This window comes from Syngnathus floridae, chromosome 13, assembly GCF_059516105.1.
Source record: "Syngnathus floridae isolate MCC-2025c chromosome 13, RoL_Sflo_1.0, whole genome shotgun sequence".
In the NCBI taxonomy this organism is placed as follows: Eukaryota; Metazoa; Chordata; class Actinopteri; order Syngnathiformes; family Syngnathidae; genus Syngnathus; species Syngnathus floridae.
This window is the reverse complement of record NC_142425.1, coordinates 14696711-14717326: the sequence shown is the minus strand read 5'-3', so window position 1 is coordinate 14717326 and position 20616 is coordinate 14696711. Positions and strand designations below refer to the sequence as shown.

The following is a 20616-nucleotide window of genomic DNA, read 5'->3' as shown; positions in this document are numbered from 1 at the left end:
GTTTCCGCCTGGAAAGCCTTTTGATTGGTTCGTTCAAATCATTACGCGCGACATGAGCCGGTGCCATCTTGGATTGCAAACTACAGCAACAACACTAGATCAAAACACCAGTAGAATGGTTGCACAACGGTGCCTTTCGTATGATATTACGAGCTAGGAGACATCTGACATGATAAGCGATATGTATCATCGCTTAAGGTTTTGTTTTGTTTTTTTGGATAAGTTTTTGATCATAAAGAAAGTAATAGTGTCACAAATGGCAGTAGTACTATTTCTAAAACAAGGGGAGGATGGCTACACGTAAACAGCGTTGAGCTGGGAAAAAAAATCATTGAGCTTTCCTTACTTTATTTTAATTTCTAATTAATTGTGGCATGTTCAAGCAACCAATCAATTCAAGTTGTTGTTTTTTAAAGTACAACTTTTGCTTTTTTAAAGAACAAAACCTTGGACCCCAATCTACCTCCATATCAGGCTCCTTTTTTCTTCTTCTTCTTCTTCTTCTACCGACCGGAAAGCATGTATCCACGTCACTAAAAACCTAATTTGGTATCAGTTGAAGTTTTCATTTCCTTTTTGTGTTACGCTTAACATGCCTAAAAGTCCAGCAGAGGGTGCAAGTGAGCCGCTAGAAAATGGAGGGTTGGCCTCAAATGGCCTCCGGGCCTTAGTTTGTACACAGCTGTCTTATCGTCACCACGGTCGCAAGTCAGCTTGTTTTTGTAATGTAGGAGGAACTAGAGAAAACACGGCAAAAACAATTCCAAAGGAACGACGATGCCCCGATTCGAGCCATTTACTGCAGAACTGCGAGGCGAATGTGGCGTCGTGCCTCTAAATACTGAAATATTAATATTCCATACAGAAAATGGCTTTCATGCAATGGTTAACATTTGCAGGTTTAATCTGCGTTCACAAATGTCATGATTTCAGTGTATTTGACAGTATTTTTGACAGAGTATTTAACACATTTGGTGGCTTTAATAAATGAGTGTGAGCTTATGATTGTAGTTTCTTCATCCTTTGATGATTGTCAAACTTTGTCAAATTCAATTCTCTGTCAAATTGGGACAGTACTGTGGCACCTTGGGTCTCAGTTTGCCTTTTTCAAGTCTTTCTCTCTGGCTTCGTTTTTATGAAGCGTTTGTGTAAAACGCTTTGCGAGTCAACTGCACTCAGGTCACATCTGGCCGTCTAATGGAGAAGTTGTAAAAGCAGCTTTTAATGAGTTGGGAGATTGAAGATGTGGACGACGGGTGAGCAAGCAAGCTATGTTCTATCCCGAGCTGCTCGCACCAACGTCAACAAGCACGAGTTGACTTGTTTCTTCAAAAATCCGATATACGTGGCACCGTCGTTTGAAATGTCCAAAGTAGCCTATGATGAAAGCAGAAATGCCGGAGAGGACAAAAAGCGTACGTAACCTGCAAGCGGCCCAAGTTTGTCTAAATGAAATTGCCGACAAAATATTCAGCATCTTTCTTTCTTGCTTTCTGCCAAAAAAATGAAAATAAGGCCTGTGTTATTCTGAAAAATGATAATCATTTTTTGACTATAAAAGTAGACGGTAAGTGCATTTGGGGGCTAGTGCGCCGTAAAGAGGCTTTGCGAACAAATGAGATTGGTGGCCGATTTCCTCCAGTGGTTTGATTTGGGTGTAACGAATGGCCATTAGTACGGCTATTTTAATTACAAACACATTGCTTTGAATGTAACACAATTGTTGAGGATCAAGCACCAGCAAAACTCCTGTTAACGTTCGACCTTGATTTGCGAATAAGAATTTCAACTGCATAATGAAACTTTATCTGTCGTCGACACTCATCTAAATGTTTTGGATCAGTTGCAACATGATGGCTAACATGCTCCAAAATAGTCGACAACTGTTATTGTTCTTACTGATTTGCTGGTGTCAAAATTTGCTGGCAAATTTTGTATTAGCCCTCCTGTTTTAGCCAAGGTTAAGTCCAACTTTGAATCTTTTTCAATGATCAAGTGGAAATCTTCTCAGTTACTCAACAGAGGCTTGTTTTGGTCAGGGGGGAACTTAGAACACTGCTGTTAAAAAAAAAAAAAAAAAAAAATTTTTTTTTTTTTTTTTTTTTTTAAAACGGCAGATATTCTTTGCAGTTAAGTGAAATGTACACAACATAGGTATCATATATACGTAGTTGAGCAAGAAAGATGAAATGCTGAGTAAAACAAAAGCTGTGACAACTTTCACTTCAGTAGATATGTTTTTCTTGCAGCATGGCCTCATCATTGGCTTAATCTATGAAAATAAATGAAATAATGATGCCTTCATTGCCATGCTCCAAATTACATGGCGGAAAAAAGACACAAGTGTGGAGATCAAGAGCACAAAGTGATGAATGCAGTGGGAGCATCTAACCTAGTAAGTGGGAGGAAATAGCGAAGTAAATAGTTGTTTTGCTTGCATATTTCCCTCATAACGGTGTACGTAGTGTTACGTGAAAAAAAAAATCCAATGACTAAGTATGTGGAAGACGAGAGATTTTAGTGGCCAATGAAAGCGGAGGCGGCGGCGGCGACAACGACGACAACCAGGGCAGCGTTTGGTCGTCAAGAGGAAGAATTCCTGCTAGTCACTGCAATCAAGCACAGATCAGGGGGAGCGTGTCAGAAACATGTGGTTCCCTGCACAGGATGTCAAGAGTCAACAAAAAGGCCATTTACTCCCAATTAGGGAAATAAAAGGAGACAGGGGCCAAAGCCATACCCCAATCAGCACCAGGGGTCTCTGGACAGCGGCGGCAGAGAGGCGGCAGAGAGGCGGCGGCAGCACCGCGCTCGTTCGTCATCGCCGTCACGTCACCCTCATCAACATCAATATCGAACAGGAGTGACGCTGAACAAGAAAAGAGGAATAATCATTCCACGGTGAAAGCGAGCTAAGCGCCCGCTTGGCGTCTGAGCTTATATCCATGCCATCGTCATTCTATTCCAAACAATCACTTACTGAAGCCTCTTATGAATAAACGCGTGTTGGTGTAAGATGTCCATTGGCCTTTATCAAAGGTAGCTAGCATATGCGCTTCAACGTATCTGCTGAAGAATGTCACTTGATCTGTTTGACATGTCTTAATGCCAGCGTTTGCTTTCACCACACGACATCTTCAAGTGAAAGGAATGTCCATTTTGATGAAATAGCTACTTTTGGAATGGATTTCTATTTTGCTTTGACTGGCTAGCTAAAGTTTCCTTACAGCACACTAAAATGTTCATCATCACATGTAAAGCTCCCTGCCGCTGACTTGGTCATTACATCACGCTACCAGAAGTATCAGTAGCAGTTTGTACTTGCTCAGGCTTTAATTCAGCCTTTTTGGAGGGCTCCGTGTTTGAGTGGACACACGGCAAAGTATACACGGCGGTTCGGGACTATTTGCAGGAGAAGCATTAGTTGCACTGTGATTAGTGTTTTCTCCGTGACCCACTCGCATGTCACAATACGTACAAGACGACTGCATGTTTTCAATAGTACGCAGGCTCCATCTGTGCGTGTGTGTGTGTGTGTTAAGTGTTTAGTGTCATTCAAGTTGGAAACATTGGCGTGTAAATGTCCCTTGCTTACATTGTTGCTTCTCATCAAAAGATTTGGATGTGATCTGGGTTGACCGCAGAGCAGGCATAGCAGTCAAGAACACACACTCAATTCTTCAGATCAAGCAAAAATAAAGACCAGGGGCCCCGGAGGAGAATATTTGGAGACACGGGGAGGCCTTTCCCCCCCTCCCTATTCTTCTTTCATAGACGTTGGCAGTGAAAGGGACTTGTAGGCAGGAAAATGGAATCTGGGAGGAAAACTAATGATGAAAAAGTCCACTGCAGCTCTGTGCCTTCATTAAAGACGTGGAAAGAGCAAGAGACACACATCTGGATTCAATCTGTTGCCTTTGATGGCATCAAGTGTTCTTTTCCCAGATCAGGCGCAGGCAGGAACCCAGGGGATGGCAGCTCCAGTCCTGGCATCCCAGCGCACCGGCCCGCCTTCTACCGTCCACTTTCCAAGCCTATCCAGGGACTTCACAGTTCAAAAGCTACACTGCCGCTTGCTGCGCTTTTCACACGAGAACGTCCTTGCACTCGCCGGCCCAGGAAGTTGGCTCCAATGGATCCAACTTTGGCTTGTTTTCAACCAAATAAAATGGCTTGCTTTGCCCCAATCAAGCCAGGAACACCCGACCCACCCAGGACTTCTGGAACTTGCTTGCTGGACCGCGGCTGTGTTAGCAGAGGGGGGACCAAAAAAAAAAAAAAAAAAAAAGCCCTAGCCAAACATTTTCCACTAAGCGTGTGTTTCAGTGAGAACAATTGACTTTTGGATTCTTTGTGTTGTGCTGCATTGTAAAATGAATCTCTCACACTGAGCTGTAAATATTTTCATGCTGCCAGACCAACAAGGAACTGCTGGGGACTCCAGTTCAGTCCGAGAGCGCGTTTGAATACTCTTGAATAGTTTTGACTTGACAAATTCACTTCTGGGAGCAATGCGTCTCATTCGTGCTCATGAGCTCAAAATGGGCAGTCTGACTTGAGCCGTTTTCCGCCCTTTCTGTTTTGAATCGGGAACAATTGGGCAGCTGGGCGGGCCGGCCGGCCGGCGTTTGTAGAAGCCATTGCATTGCCATTGTTTCAGAGAGAGAACCTAAGATATCTCATTTTCAAAACAGACTAATTGCCACGCAGGCAGGCAGTGCAGCGCGCGTGTCAAATGTCGGGCTTGGACGCTGGCCAGAAGGCTTGGGAAACTTGAAGGGAAACAAATACTGTGCATAATCTCGCTTAAAAAGCAAAAATCCAAAGACGTCGTACGTCAGAGTCTCAACAGATGCCTACATCTTCCCTTACTTTTCAGTGACCTCCCTGCCTGCCCCAATCAGCAGATAAACTGTTGTCGATGTGCAACACAAGGAGCACCCTGGAATTGCAACATTCTTCTTCTTCTTATTATTATTATTTGGTCACATGAAATCTCCTTCTTCATTTGAAAAGCTGAGATGTGTCATAATGTGTTTTCATTTGAGTCGGCTCTATCCTGGCTGACTCGCGTACCGCCATCACACGTACAGGCAATTGGGACGCATCATTAGCGGGATGCCGTTGTACGGATGAAGCGCCGGAACATGCAAAGCCCGCACATTGGACCTGAGCTGACAGGACTCAGAACCTCTCAGCATTGGAAGCAAGCTAGCTACATACACACACACACACACACACACACACACACACACACACACACACACACACAGACATGCTATTTGAAGTGAAAAGAGGGACATTTACCTCGGCGGCTTTGTTATTGTGCCATGTTGTGACCATTAACATGTTGCCTTCACCCTCATTACGCTGTGAGCTTTGCCAGCCCAAGGAGAGTGTTGATGGCAACGATGCTTTGCTTTTCTCCAAAGGGGGGGAAGTGACTTATTGAGGGGCCCCGTCCAAAGTCAGACACATGCAGTGCCACGTAATTATGGGGCTCCACTCAGTGAGCCAGCCTGAAAGAGAGAGACAGACAGAGAGAGACAGAGAGAGAAAGAGAGAGAGCGAGAGAGACAGACAGTTAGAGAGAGGGTGGGGGGGTCTTTCTTTCCTTGGTTTGCTGAAGTTGTGCAAACTTTGAAAGGACACAGCGCGTTTTGAACATCTGGTCGTCATCAGGCAGCAGCGAGCGGCCCTTCCCATGCTCACATGTGATCCAGCCGCCACACAATTCGGACCATCTCTCTTGTGAGAAAACTTCTCGCCGCTGTATGGATACAAGAGAAAGCTTTGATTACGGGCGGGAAAGCGACAGGTAGAAAACTTTGCTTGACGTTTGATTGAGCCCTCTGTGGCTCATTTGGATATGAACAAATGAACTCTCCTCTTCTTTGATTTTGTCAGCTAAGAAGGATCTATTGCTTTGCTTTGCTTTGGCGCTTCGGCCAATTCTACGTTGCCCTGTCGCGTCATGACTTCCAGTTATGCACACGTAATGGACAGGCAGGCCACGGTCGCAAACCGCCTGGAGAGCCCCATCTCGTCCAACCTGGATAACTTGCAAGCCAAAAAGAACTTCTCCGTAAGTCACCTGTTGGATCTGGAAGAAGCTGGGGAAATGGTGGGCAACCAGGCGGACGAGAGCGTCGGGGAAGCCGGGAGAAGTATGCTGGAGTCCCCGGGACTGACGAGTGGAAGCGACACCAACCAACAGGACAGTAAGTCGCTCGGCCTACTCAAATCGCCGTGTGCAAGCAAATCCCCCGGCCGGCGATAACTTTTTAAAATGATTTGATGACAATAGATATCTGCACGTGCACAAAACGAACGTGCTAGCGGCGCATTTTTCGGCAACTGCTCATCTCACCCAAACGTGACCGTTAATTCTCCCACCGAGCTTCGATGGCAACGGAGTGTGATGGCAAGTAAGTGAGGCCATGGCTTTGTCTGCAACGCGTATGAAAATAAAACTGCCAGCGTTTCCAGCCATTTGACCACAAAGCACTCAATAGACGATGGGAATTTGTGCAGCGCTGGCCGGGGAACGAAGACAACACGGAGCTTTACTTTCCCCCTTTTTTATTTCATGCACGCATCCGTCTTCCAGACCGCTTATTCTCACGAGCGTCGCCGGCCTGCTAAGACCGAGTGAATTTTTTAATAAGCGCCGCCGGCCGAGCCAATGGAAAACAAAGATTCTAACCTCTCCGTCGGGGAAATGAATGCGAGCTCCTCTCTTCTCTTCTCTCCTCTTCTCTCCTCTTCTCTCCTCTCCTCTCCTCTCCTCTCCAAACCTTTTGGGCCTTAATGACTGTTATTGTTATCTTTGAAAATGAGAGGAGTGACAGAGAAAAATGCGAGTGGAAGTGGCTAGGTCATATCGTTAATTTACGATTATTTTGGGGCTGTCAAACACTCTCAGACTATTGGACGCTAATGGTTTGTCATGAGTAACGCGCCTGTCTTTGCTCTCACAATTAAGAAATGAACTAACTTGTCACTCGATCACATTGGAACTTAAAACAGCAGGTGGAATTAATCACTTTCCCGACAAACCCGAGGCACGAAAAGCATATGCGTTCCGTGTCATTCCGACGACATTGTTAACATTCATCTGCTGTTCATTAAATGAACCATTTTAACGCGAGGAATTGCAAATAGCCTACAAAAATATTATGGAACAGCTTTAACTCGTAAATTCTTTAGCATTGTAGTATCGCAAACAAAACGATGCCTTTTTGAAATGATTATTGGTAATATTATTCTTATTGTAAATATTATTATTACTATGGTTGTTATTATTATTTGGCAGGATTGTACGTAGGTCACGTTTGGACACGCTTTCGATCAAAAGCTGCTAATAAATGGCAAACTAATAGCAAGCATTTGTTTATTCGCTTTTATGAATAGAAAAAAAAAGACTAAATGTTTCGAAACATGTATAACAGTATCCTGTAACACCTTGTTGTGAGACATGCAGTTATCATTAAATTAGACTCACTTGGCAATTTGTTCAGACCCGCACGCATTAACAGCAACACGCACGGTATTTGATTTATATCGAACAAAATCTTGATTTTGCCATTATTATTATTGTGATGATGATGATTATTCTACAATTCCATCTACCAAATGGAATACGTTGAATTCGAATACGTCGAGTCAAGTACATGAAAAGTTGTGCATGGTCTTAAATATGCTGCTTCTCGACAATACAATACACAACTTATTTTTACAGGAAGCATCGCAGCAGAAAATACCAAACGAGATGTATAATAATACAATTAGAATGAATAATCGTATCATTTAAAGAAAGAAAATGGGCAACAGAAATGGAGAAAACTTACAAGAACATTACGTGACAACGCTCAGAAAATACAAAATGCGATATATACTAAAAATACCATTATAGTAAACAATCATATCATTTAAAGGGAAAAAAAAAAAGGGCAACAGAAATGGAGAAGAGTTACGAGAACATGGCGTGACAACGCTGAGAAAATCATTTGTGTAATTGACCTGCTCTCATCAATTACTGTGTGACGGGCGACTGTTTGTTTTTAATGAAGGGTTAGAGGTCAACAAGTTTTTCAACTTCTCAACTGGTAATTGAATCTAATACGAGTATGTCACTGACAGCCGGTCAAAATGAACCTTATTTCTGAAATCACGGATGCCGTGCAAATAGTGGCTGGCTGGATGAATGCTTCTACAGTCTTTTAAAACGGCACGCTCCTGGAGTCCCAAGCGTTCTATAGTTTCCGTCCAGTTGACTGTATTTAATATTGAAACTTAATAATAAGTTTCAAAAACTTAAGTAATAGCGCAAGAGGAAAAAATCCCAGTTTGATTTGATGCTTTATAGGACTCGGCTTGGGTCGCCGATAGTGAACACTCGGCTGACTTGTGGCGTGCGATCTATTCCCGCTCGGTGACAACGTGCATGCGGGTGCGGCTGCTCGTTTGTCCCGAACCCTACGACTGGCTGGCGACCAGCGCGCGCTGGAGTCTGCCTTTCGCCGCCGCCTAATGTCAGCTGGGATGGGCTCCAGCGCCCCCCGCGACCCTGAACACTTGTCGATGGATGGATGGATGGATGGATGGATGGATGGATGGATGGATGGATGGATGGATGGATGGATGGAGCTTATAGGGAGGGCATTTTAGAATAACAAATGAAGAAAACAATGAGCTGTTCCCCTTTCAGTCCTCTGTATATTCCCGTTTCATTTGATTTGTTGAAAAATATTTGCATATGAGAGACAAGCCTGCCTCAGATGGTAAAGCCAAAAGCAAATGACGGACGGCAACAGTAGGTATAACGTCCCGATTCATATATACATTTGTAATATAAAATACTGCCAAGTCATAGAATAACAGTTCATCATTAGTACAAGAATATTTCTAATTTATTGGACTGTTTTGGGTGATTATAATTCATTCTTCGGGGAAGCATCAAGTTGTACATAAGCAATACGAATCCTGAAGTAATATAATACGTCATTTAATTGTAATATTGACGTATGTAGTGGCTTATCTTGTAGCGTCATGATCTAATACACCCGCATCGAGAGGAAGAGCGTTTAATTGTTCTTTGTGCCACTACACAGACACATTTGTCATGAATTAAAAAAAACAGATGGATTTGAAGAAAAGGGAAGTGAAATGGGGTCATTTGCATGGGCACCCCTGATCATCTTTTAGTGGTTGAGAATCAGTTCACCCTTATTCCTATTTCAAAGTCCAAAATGGACATTTCTTCATATTCAACAATCTTTGCTCATCCCCACCTGTAATGACGCAAGCAACCCTATTCACACCATATTACTCCTGGCTTGCGCGTTCAAGAAATGGCAAATGCAAAGCAAATAATGAAAAGCAGTTTCTGATTGGTAGCTAGCCAGAGTATACGTAGTATATGGCATTACAATGGCTCTTTGATTTGCAGTGCTTTTGATCGGCAACTCTACCTGAAGTAAAATCCCTTTTCCGATCATTTCGCTTTCTTTGCACTCAAACGACAAGACACCTAACTACCCCTTGATTTTCTTTTGGCAAAGATGAGCAGATGAACACGGAGGAAAAGAAGAAGCGGAAGCAGCGCAGGAACAGAACCACCTTTAACAGCAGCCAGCTCCAGGCTCTCGAGAGAGTCTTTGAAAGAACGCACTACCCCGACGCTTTTGTTCGAGAAGACCTGGCCCGCCGGGTCAACCTTACTGAGGCCAGAGTGCAGGTAACAACAGGGGCATGGCATGGCATGGCATGACACATCTAATCTAATCCATCCATCCATCCATCTTGGCATATTCACTTTTTTTATTTTATGGGTTGCAGTCTGGGACTTACTGGAACAAATATCACTTGCAATATTTCGAGGAAATATCGTGAAATTACAAATAACAGAGTTGCTCTAACTTACTCTGAAAGAAGTTTCTTCTCTCCTTTCTTTCCGTCGGGATTTCTTGCAGGAGCGCCTCTGAAACAAAACATTTGATCAAAAATCGAGACATGAAATGTCAAAGTCTCGGGGAAGCCTAAATTGCAGTCAGAAATGCTTAGACTTCTCAAGCGTGACATTCGAAATGTTTGCTAGTCGGGATTCTTCTCGCAGCGGGCGGGGCACCTGGTATCGTCGGTTAGTTCTTGGTTTCATACTAAGAGGCGAATTGCCTTTGAGGATGTTTGCACTTTGCCTTAGTAGCTCCGCAGACAAGTGAGAAGACGTTTTACGCAGCAGGCAGTCACAATTTGATGACAGTAGTTTGACTGTACTCCCTCCCTGCAGATACGTTCGGATGACACATGATTACAGTATACAATAACAGCAACAATTCAGACGTTTCTCACCTGTCTGGCCTCTTAAAAGTCGTGAAACATTTGGAGAGGGCTTCTTTTAAAAGCTACACAGCAAGAGAGAGAGAGAGAGAGAGAGAGAAAGAAAGAAATATATATAGACGTACAGATATGCGCACACGCACACATTATGTGCGAGCGAGTTCTCTGCGCTTCAACACCAGCAAAAATGGTCTTGCAGAAAAAAACAGGGAAAAGGAAATTGTGAGCTTGGAGCAAGAAGGAGCACATCTGTGATTAATGTGTAGCAGGCAGAAAGAAATGCAGAAATCCTTTGATAATAGAGTCTTTGAGCTCATTCCCGAGGCTATGCGTCATCATGCAGCAAGCCCCATCTAATAATGGATATGATTTCACAGTGAGCAACAACATTAGCTGCCCCGGCCGGCCGGGAGTTTTAGCATCCTGTGCTTGGAAGGTTAGAGGCTCATTACAAGCTTAGCTCATGAATCATACCTACATGGTCCATTTTTATATGACATGACATATAGTGTATATATATATATATATATATATATATATATTTGATTGGTTAAGAGGAATAACGCTCCAATTAGATCCGATTGGCGTATGTAGGTGTGCGGAAAGGTCACCGCAGCCTTTACAATGGGACCATCCGTGTCGCTCGCTTTACAGAGTGGATTTTTAAAAATAGCGTCTCATTTTGCAGGTTTGGTTTCAAAATAGGCGAGCTAAGTTTCGTCGAAACGAGCGCGCTATGCTGGCTAGCAAGAACGCTTCGCTCCTGAAATCCTACTCCGGAGAGGTCACGGCAGTGGAGCAGCCCATCGTCCCACGCCCTGCGCCGCGGCCAAACGATTATCTTTCCTGGGGTAGCGCCGCTCCGTACAGGTTGGTCTCACATGCAAAGAAAGTTCCATCGTACATAAACTAGCTCAAAGTTCACTTCGCAAATTTTAAATCAGCTTGCTCACTGCATTGAATTTTCCAAGTTCGTCCTTCAAAATATTTCACAAATGTTTTGTTTTTAGTGAATGTATTATTTCTTAACTTAAAACCACAATCACACCAACTTGGGACATAAAAGTGCTTTGAGCGCATTCAGGTGCAACACTGATTGCCGTGTCGTCATTTGAGAGCGTCTGTATGAAAATACCTATTGTCAAAACACAAAGAAACATTGTTGTCGGTCAAAAATACTTTTGTGAATTAAGCGCAAAGGTCACCCAGACAGTTCGGTGGTTTCCATACAAACCAAGATAATTGGGTTTTCAAATCATCCATGAGCCTTCAAACAGTCAAAAGATTATTTTTTTTTCTTTTAAAAGGTCACAATATGACCTTTGCCAATACTGCTTGCTACTTTTCTGGAATTTCAGAACTTTTCAAAGCCTTTGACATCCTCTGTTTCCTTCCCTTTGCCGCGTCAGCGCCATGGCCACCTACCCGCCGACTTGCTCCAACACTAACGCGTCCCAGGGAATGAACATGGCAAACAGCATTGCCAACCTGCGGCTCAAAGCAAAGGAGTACAGCTTGAACCAGGTTCCCACGGTGAACTGAAAGCTACGACACCGTGTGCGTGCGTGCGTGCGTGCGCCAGCCAATATCCGTTTGGGGACGGACCTTCAAAACCACTGGACCCACCCCAACAGACAACCATCTTTTTTGGAAGGAGTTTCATCCCACATAATCCGGAGTTTTCTGCTTTTTTTTTTACTTTCAAAATTCGGTGAGATAGATTTTTGCACAACAAATGCAAAATGTGGTCACCGAGTGACGCAAAAAACGTTTTATTCCAAGACTTTGTTTGTCTTACAAACCACTGTTTATACTAAAGACATCTCAACTTGATGTTGTAATCAAATATCTGTGTAGTTTTGTTATCGTGACTGATACGGAAGATGTTTTTCCCCCATTCGTTTTGTGCCGTTATTGGGCACAGAAGGAGCGAGAGTCAAACGACGCCCTCTGACGACTTTTTTTTTTCCTGTACTTTTAAACAGTATTAGTAACAGCCATGGTTCTGACTACATTTTTGATTTGATTCTCCACGTTATACCAATGACAACCCCAAGTTTTCAATATACACGAGAGGCTGTTGTATCTCCGAGTAGATCATTTTGATGTTCATTCATATGTAACAGAAAAAAATATGTATATTAATAAAAACATGGATTTCAAGCAATAAAGTACACAGTCTACAATTCAGTAGATCGCATAGCAGATCAGATGCAATTAGTAAAAAAGAAATACATACATACATATATACATATACATATATACATACACACACATACACATAAATATATATATATAGAGAGATATAGATAGATAGAGATATACATAGATATACGTATATCTATATATATATAGATATATATATCTATATATCTATATATAGATAGATATATATAAAATTATGAGTGCAGGCATCCAGCCCAATAAATTGTGCCCATTTAACTATAAGAAATAACCATAAGAAGTGGGTATATTTATGGTTGGGAGCGTTTAGAGAGCAACATGATCTTGGACCCCTTGCGAGAGCCATTAGAGCTAGATTTACAACTTGAATTTTTCCTCAGAGAAAAACCTCAAGCTATGCTTTGTGTGTTTTATTTCGAGATGATTGCATTAGCCTTACAATTTGATCTTCAAGCCCAGATATTTATGAGCGTCTTTCAATGAAGGGATTTGAACTCTTGAATTGCCATTGATGCTGTTACTTCTCCCTGGCCCCTAATAAGCTGTACAATAAAAACATCAACATTTGTTCATGTACGCCATGTGCCAGTCGGACTTGCAAGAATTGCTGTCCAATTTGCAGTAATTGTGCAGATATGGAAAACCTGGCAGAACCGTGTACGTACTCGTTTTAAATATACTACACAGAGCAAACATCCTTTCTTTCTACACCTCGACCAAATTCATGGATAAGTATATTGAATACGCCGATACGCTACCGTAGTATTTTCATCTCTGGATCCGAGACGTTGCTGTACTCAGTTCTTTATATTAAACGACTGCTGAATCTTTTTACACTTAACTATGAGACTGTTTTGAGTGCAAAAAGAAAGCAGCTTGTTTAAAAAAAAAAAAAAGCTGATTTTGACATGCTGCTTCATATCATCTAAAAGCAGCCAATTCCCTCCGCGCTAAATATTTCATCCTTATTTACGTTAGAGTAATTGACTCAAATGAATGATTGCTCGAGCTTTGTTCCCTACGGGATTTTGGGCCGATCGGCGCGTTGTCGTAATCAAATGGCGCTTCGCTGATGTGGCTTGGACGTTTTTCCCGTCTTGCATGCCACATTAAAAAAAGGATATTCCTGTTTTCTTTGGAGATGTTTTTTTTCTGCTCTTGGTTGTTTTCCTGATCACTGATCCCTGACTGTGGTATGTCCAGTGTCAGACCCTGTCCCTCTCACCCCCTCCCCTCTCTCCCCCTCTCCCCTGCCAGGCGCCTGGTCTCACCTTTCATGGCCAGAGTCGGGGCTGACCTGAAGTGATTCCAGATGTGGAACTCTTTTTAAGCTAAAGCCCATCACCCACCCAGAGCCCCCTAACCCTAACCCCGCACTCTTCACCCTCTCGCTTCTCCTGCCTCCCTCCCTCCCCCTCTTCACCCCAGGCAGGCAGGCAGGCAGGCAGGCAGGCGGGCGGGCCGTGGCCAGCCACTCCATCAGGTATGACAGCATTCCCCGAGTCTCTTCTGACATACGATGCAAGAACCCCGCCCGCCCTCCCTCCCTCCCGCCCTGCGGCACCAATCCTGCCCTCATCCACCCACCCACCCGCTCGGGTCTTCAACAGCACATCTGGAGCTCATTACAGAGGAGACAGTAAGAGTGAGGGAGGGGTGGAGAGTCTGCATGCAGAATGCGCAACAGAGCGCAAAGGAACATTTCTTAAGCCTTCTTTACAGAACCTTTTCGTGTTTCCCTTTTCTAATTTCTTTTGCTTCTCGTTAACGTCACCTGCCCCCCACCTTTGCGTTCAGACTTGCGAACCTGACCTTTTGTTTGCTGTCAGTGTCCCGTGATCACAAATACTTTATTAGTCTAAGCATTTGGGATTGAGTTCAGCACGAGAAATAAATTTAGAAAAAAAGGATCAGGGGGTCTGAAATACTTCACAGCTGTTAGCAGTGTGTGGTTTGCGTGAACAACCAAAAGAATTCTTGGAGTTTCCACGCAAAGCGAAGCTGGCTGAGCGCTCAGCTAGCATGATTTGTGCGGAAACCAATCCATATTAGACACTTTTTCAAAGACGTTTACTTCATGTCTTTTAAAAGTCAAATCTCATTTTGTGAACTAATAAAGAAACCGCGTGATGTTTTGCCCCATTGAAAAATACCACTTTCTGCTCATGCGCACAATAGCCAATGCAGGTGCCATATTTACCTGACTATGAAGTCAATTTGGAAAAATGAAGTTTTTTTTTTTTTTTTTTTTTTCTCCTCACTGCTTCTCTCCTCAGCGCAAAACAGTCAAATTAAAATAATTGTTGCCGTGAGCTCGTTAATGCTCGATAACATGACAAAATCCGTTATTGTTTTACAGGACTATTCAAAGTAAGTTTGGCTTTTCCCTTTTTTGGCCAAAATTATTTTCGGATGCCCAGGATGTTTGCGTGATTCATATGCTTGATTTTACCATGCCCTAATGACTTGCTCAATACATAACTTATTATATAAGAATGTGAAATGTGTCTGGCTTAACTTAAATGGGTGCTCTAAGCACCCGAGTCCTGTGTGAATTTGAATTTCAAATCTCAGCACTGCAGAGGTCCAGTTCCGGCAGCAAGCAAAACAACAATTACGGTGCCGAGCATGATGTGAGCTCTGAGGAATCGTCTATACATAGAATGACTGCATCCAGTTCATAGACCCATATTGGGACTTTTGCTAAGAGCAGACATCCGGACACAGTGCAGGCACTATCAGACTTTGATACGGAAGGGACACTTTCTGCTCAAGTTGCCTATTAAAAAGCGTCTTAGCTGACCGAGTGGCGGTAGAGAGGAGTACCATCAGCACGCACTGACAAACGTCTTTGGTACAACCATTCAAATGTGGGAGGGAAGGTGAAGAGTATCTTCCGTCCAGAAACCAACAAAAAGCAACCGCAGTGTTGTTGGTATGTAAACTAGGCCATATTCTTACTTGCACATAATTGTGGGATTTCATTAGACAGCTCTCTCTATTTCAATAAACGGCATCCACTTTGGCCGGCTGTCTTACGTGGCCCCCTGCTGGACGTCATGCGTCTGTCGCCCAAACAGCTCTTCCAAAGGGATTTCTTTGAGGAAGATCGACTATACGAGAAAATCAACCACTTATCCTCCCTCACGAGGGTCAAATCTTAAGAGTCATTGAAACAAGATTCGCAAACAAAATACTTAAAGGGATAAGCAGACTGGCCGGGATGGACCCTTTTTCACTAACAAGCTCAATTTATCATTTTCCCACTCAAGGTGTCTCATGAGCACAATTACTTTATTAGTCAAAGCTTCGGGATTGAGTTCAACACGAGAAAAGAAAAGGAAAAAAATAAAAATCAAGGATCAGGGGTCTGAACTACTTCACAGCTGAACATTACCGAACATAGACTGAGGAGCTGCATGTATTCGTCGGCACCGTCAGCCAGGCATTTGTCCACCACCTGAAATACACAAGGAAAACATTAGAGTTGATGGTTAATTGACTTCGTACAGCCAGCCTCCCTCCCTCCCTCCCTCCCTCCGTGGACACTTGACAAGGTAAACCACTCTCACTTCAAATGAACTTGTGATACACCCACCCCCTCTAGCGGCCAACAACGTACACTGCGCTGGAAATATCAATACGATGGTGTTTACATTTCTCAATAATACACGTACGGGGATGCGCGTCATCAGGCCAAATAAAATAAAGGTGCAGCCTACCGCCATTTTTTCAGCGATGACGGACTTGTGCTCGTCACTCATCGAGTCGTGCTCAACGATGCGGTCGTGAAGTTGACTCAGGACCTGCGTGGCTGTGTAGCCTTCATCCACCACGCTCTGACAAAGAAAAGATTTGACGTGAGACGGACGATGGCAACTTAGCAAGTCTTAAGTGACACGGAGCAACCTACCCTGACTGTCAACTCGAGTTTCTCAAAACTTCCTTTGAAGCAGACCTGAAGCAAATTGTTGATCATATCGGTAGGAACAGCCTGCAACAACATTGGCTTTCAATTTCAATTCATTCGTTCGTTTAACAAGCCGCCACCTACAGTCACGTCAGCGCTATCCATAAGCCTGAAATGAATCCATTTTTATCAATGCTTCATACTGGTTGCAAATACTGTCCACACTGGTCCCAATTTGATCACAGGCTCACATACCAGGGCCAATTCCAGTACATATAAGTGGAAAAACACTAGCAGAGCAAAAACCATATATACGGTATACACTATACACAGGGGGTCCCCGGTTTACGACGTAAACCCAACTTTGGTGTAAGTCGGAACAGTAATAAAATGAAACGGTAAAGGCATAAAAAAAAAAGAAAAAAAAAAGAGAGAAAACAATTCCTTACCTTTATTCCTGCGGTTGGCTTGCACGCTGGAAGGGGCGTTGCAAAAGAGAGACGACGCAACGGTCCAAAATGGCACCATAGAACATGGTGGGAGTGGTCTTCCTCGGTCCACAGCCTCTCTCGCTACAGGTGTATTCTTCCGCCGCGCGCAACAACTACTTCCCGCGTACGTTATGAATCGTACGACGGCTTTACGAGGCAAAACCGCTTAGGTTAAAAAAAGGCTTTAAATATAGGAGACGTGTGTGGTTAACACGAAACAGCGTAATTCGAGACCGCCGTAAACTGAGGACCCCGTGTGTGAGTGTGTGCGTGCGCATACCGTATTTGTTCTAATTATCGCCCAGGGAGATAATTAGAGAAGGTTTATGTCCAACAGGGGGGGGTGGGCGACACTTTTTGTCCAATCGCCAAGGGGCACTGAAATGGGCGATAATATGTATATTTTCCTTCTGTAGTATGCAATACCTGCATCTCACTGGTGTTCTTAACACTAGAACAGCGGCTGTTTTGATCTACCTCTAATAGCGGGGTGGGTGCGTCAATCGATGCGACACGTTACCGTCGCACATCACATGTTGCGCACGTCACGTTATCGCGATCATCTTGTTCGAGCGCACGCCCCGATAACGTAATTGCGTGAGGATATTGTAGCGGAGTGACGAGTGTAATTGGATCATCATATAGAGATGAAGAGAACAAAATCCAAGTCGCATCAGCCTTCAAAAGAAAGCAAGCAGGCTGAAGCACCAGACGACCCGTTGTGTACATCGTAACTTCAACACCAAAGCACGGTATTGAAATACCCTGCAAATATATCGTTTATGGAGAAAACCAATTTAAAAGGGACATTGAACGTGCTGTCAAATCAGTCATATTTCAACTTGCGCAATGACGTCGACATGCGGTCGCGGAGGAAAAACGTATGTTTTGGGGGGTATTTTTAGCAGCATGGGCGATAGAGGTATCAATGTTTTCTACTTATGTCATCGCAAACACACACTGGGCGATTATTAGAATATGGGCGATAAATAGAATAAATACGGTACATATGTAAATACATATATACACACACACACATATATATATATATATAAAAAGAATGATTTCCTTGACTTCCTATGGAGAATCGTGTATTCCACATGAATGAGAGAACAAATGCTAAGCCATTGAGCCAGAAGAGGTAAAAATCCCATCTTACCCCAGCTATTTCCATGACGGCAACTTCTGTAATCTCACCGTTGGCATCGAGTCGTGCAGCACTCTGAAGGAAAGTGATGGCTTTGCGCAGGTCTCCCTCTGACACCTTCACCAGTGCTAAGATACTCTAAAGGCCAAAGAAAAACAAATGAAATAAGTGAAACGTGAAGAAACTACAAATGACATTTCATTCAAATACAAAGTAAATGAAACTGAATAACGGGAAAATATCCATATACGTACATAAATACTCGACAGATACAATACTCTAGAGTTCATTTGAAGTGGAAACGGTCAAGCAGCTCGTCTTAAATAATAGCCGCCCATACCGGTAGCGCGCCGGCATCTGATTTGAAGCGGAGCGGACCTCTGCGCCTGCTACGGATCCAGCCACGAGTCCAGCCGCTCCGTCAAGAGCCACTCTCATTTCATCGGTCCGAAAAATATTTGCAAAATCTCTCTCTCTCGATATTTCCTGAGCCAGTCTGGACGTTTCAGCGTGTTGAGTGGACTTCTGCATTGCTACTATGACCTACCTCTTTTGTGTATTTGAGGTTCTCCTTCTCACAGATCTCCAGCAGACGCTCTTCTTGTACGTGATCGGCAAGGGGGTTAAAACGAAACTTGGAACATCTGGAAGTTAGGGGCTCAATGATCCTACACAATACACAGAAAGACAAAAAAAAAAAAAAAAAAGACTCAACTTTGTGCTTTTGCTTGGCAGTGATATGCGCTGTGCTCACCTGCTGATATAGTTACAAATGAGACAGAAACGTGTGGTGCGGGCCTCCTTTTCCATTGTCCTTCTGAGCGCGGCCTGAGCTGGTGCGGTCATGGAGTCGGCTTCATCCAGGACGATGATTTTAAAAGGAGGACACGGCTTCCCGCTACAAAGGCAGCGCACGCACGTCTTGTTGAATTTCAAAGCATGAGAAAAATGGACGTTGCGAGGACTTCTAAAAAAATGCTCACTCTGGCCGAGTCCCCGCAACAGTGAGTTGAGCAAAGTTTTTGACCTTCTCTCTGATGACCTGAATGCCCCTTTCATCCGAAGCATTGAGCTCAAGCACCCTCTGCTTGTATAGTTCTGGGCTGGATAGAGGAGAGAAAAGACACATCAGGATCAAGACGCCCGGTCCAAATACTCCTCTGAAAGCAACCTTGATCATGCCACTCACTCACTCACTCACTCACTCACTCACTCACTCACTCACTCACTCACTCACTCACTCACTCACTCACTCACTCACCCATAAAGGTCTCTCGCAGCAGCTAATATGGTAGAGGTCTTTCCTGTTCCAGGTGGACCATAGAAGAGTAGATTTGGAAGCTAAATTGGTGACACAAGTTGGAGAAGTTTTGCGAGTGAACAACTCTTCCAAGCTACAGTCTACACAAATCCATATATACCAGTGGGAAGGACTGAACCATTTTAAGAAAAGTCCAAAATTGTTTCGGAAATACATAGCTGCAAAAACAAACAAGCAAACAAGCAAAGAAGCAAACAAGCAAAGAAGCAAACAAGCAAACAAGCAAACAAGCAAACAAGCAAACAAGCAAAAAATCGGAAGGCTCCGGTTCGTATCTCGTACCGTTATTACTTTGCCGTGAATAAACTTACATCTGCTCCTTCCAGTGACTTCTTGAGAACCGCTACAGCTTCTTCCTGAAAGGCGACTTCATCAACGCACTTTGGCCTACTATGAGAAAATGGAGAAGCACGTGTCTAGGAATATAATGCTCATTGGACAAAATGAATGACGGAGCTGATACATACTATTTTTCAACCCATGGAGTCAGCTTCGCTTTCTTCTCAATGCTGGAAACGGAAGCACACTTGTCTTTCTGGGGTCTCGTTGTTGATTTCAAAAAGGCTTGCATGATTCCGTGCTGCTCTATATAAGGGGAAAGAAAAAGATGCCCTGGTCACTGCAGCCCCTCACTCTTCTCTGAAATCGGACTGCTGGCTCACGTGTACAAGGCTACACGCTTAGCGTTTCAGACGCACGTACGCACGCACGCATGCGAATTCTCTTACCTGTTAACGACGTGGCGCAAACTCGTCTCCAGACCGGCTTGGCTTGCTTTTTTAAATCTAAAGTGTGTCGTGAATAAAATGAAACAAAATTGCTGGGCTTCACACTGGGCAGTAATATTTTACATGCGGAAGACAAGGATATTTTCCCGCCCTGGGTGAAACACTTCCGGTGACGTTTTCACGTTATAAGCCAATAGATTTCTTCGAATTGCGGATGTGACGATGACGACGATGAATTTCGGCAAGGACATAATCAAACACACTTATTACAGTTTCATTTCACATGTTTGAGATGACTTGTCGAAAAAGGAAGCGGGTTGAAGCAATTCTGTTTTTCTAGTCCCGTCCGGATTACAACCAAGGCTTTCACTGCCAAATAGACAGACGCACACGCGCACGCCCCCCCCCCCCACACAAAAACACACACGCTATCTACATCACTACAGTACTGCCGTAATCATGAAAAGAGAGAAACAAAGAAAACTGAAATTTGA

The 20616-nt window shown here is 43.6% G+C and overlaps 2 protein-coding genes across 11 annotated transcripts; one reads left to right on the top strand and one right to left on the bottom strand.

The window, feature by feature from the left end:
* Positions 1-1195: 1195 nt before the first annotated feature.
* On the bottom strand, positions 1196-20309 carry rfc4 (replication factor C (activator 1) 4). Of its 10 annotated transcripts, none has more exons than XM_088394629.1 (17): positions 20123-20307; positions 19862-19979; positions 19706-19784; positions 19335-19414; positions 19057-19176; positions 18828-18971; positions 18621-18741; positions 18086-18211; positions 16439-16519; positions 16248-16364; positions 15923-15985; positions 10354-10406; positions 9926-9982; positions 5640-5770; positions 5308-5519; positions 2741-2869; positions 1196-2609 (listed from the first exon to the last, which is right to left on the bottom strand). In XM_088394629.1, exons 2-15 carry the CDS (start codon positions 19963-19965, stop codon positions 5446-5448), a joined length of 1350 nt encoding a protein of 449 aa, XP_088250755.1. In that variant the 5' UTR covers positions 19966-19979; positions 20123-20307; the 3' UTR covers positions 1196-2609; positions 2741-2869; positions 5308-5445. The 10 variants fall into 10 exon arrangements, with proteins under 10 accessions (XP_088250755.1, XP_088250758.1, XP_088250756.1 ...); XM_088394632.1 differs by lacking the exon at positions 10354-10406 and adding an exon at positions 6707-6827 and having other exon boundaries at positions 20123-20306; XM_088394630.1 differs by lacking the exon at positions 10354-10406 and adding an exon at positions 6707-6827 and having other exon boundaries at positions 5713-5770; positions 20123-20306.
* Positions 5574-12601, top strand: prrx1b (paired related homeobox 1b). Its single transcript, XM_088394655.1, has 5 exons — positions 5574-5818; positions 6007-6221; positions 9564-9739; positions 11030-11211; positions 11751-12601. The coding sequence occupies exons 1-5, from the start codon at positions 5775-5777 to the stop codon at positions 11881-11883; spliced, it is 750 nt and encodes a 249-aa protein (XP_088250781.1). The 5' UTR covers positions 5574-5774; the 3' UTR covers positions 11884-12601.
* Positions 20310-20616: the final 307 nt, after the last annotated feature.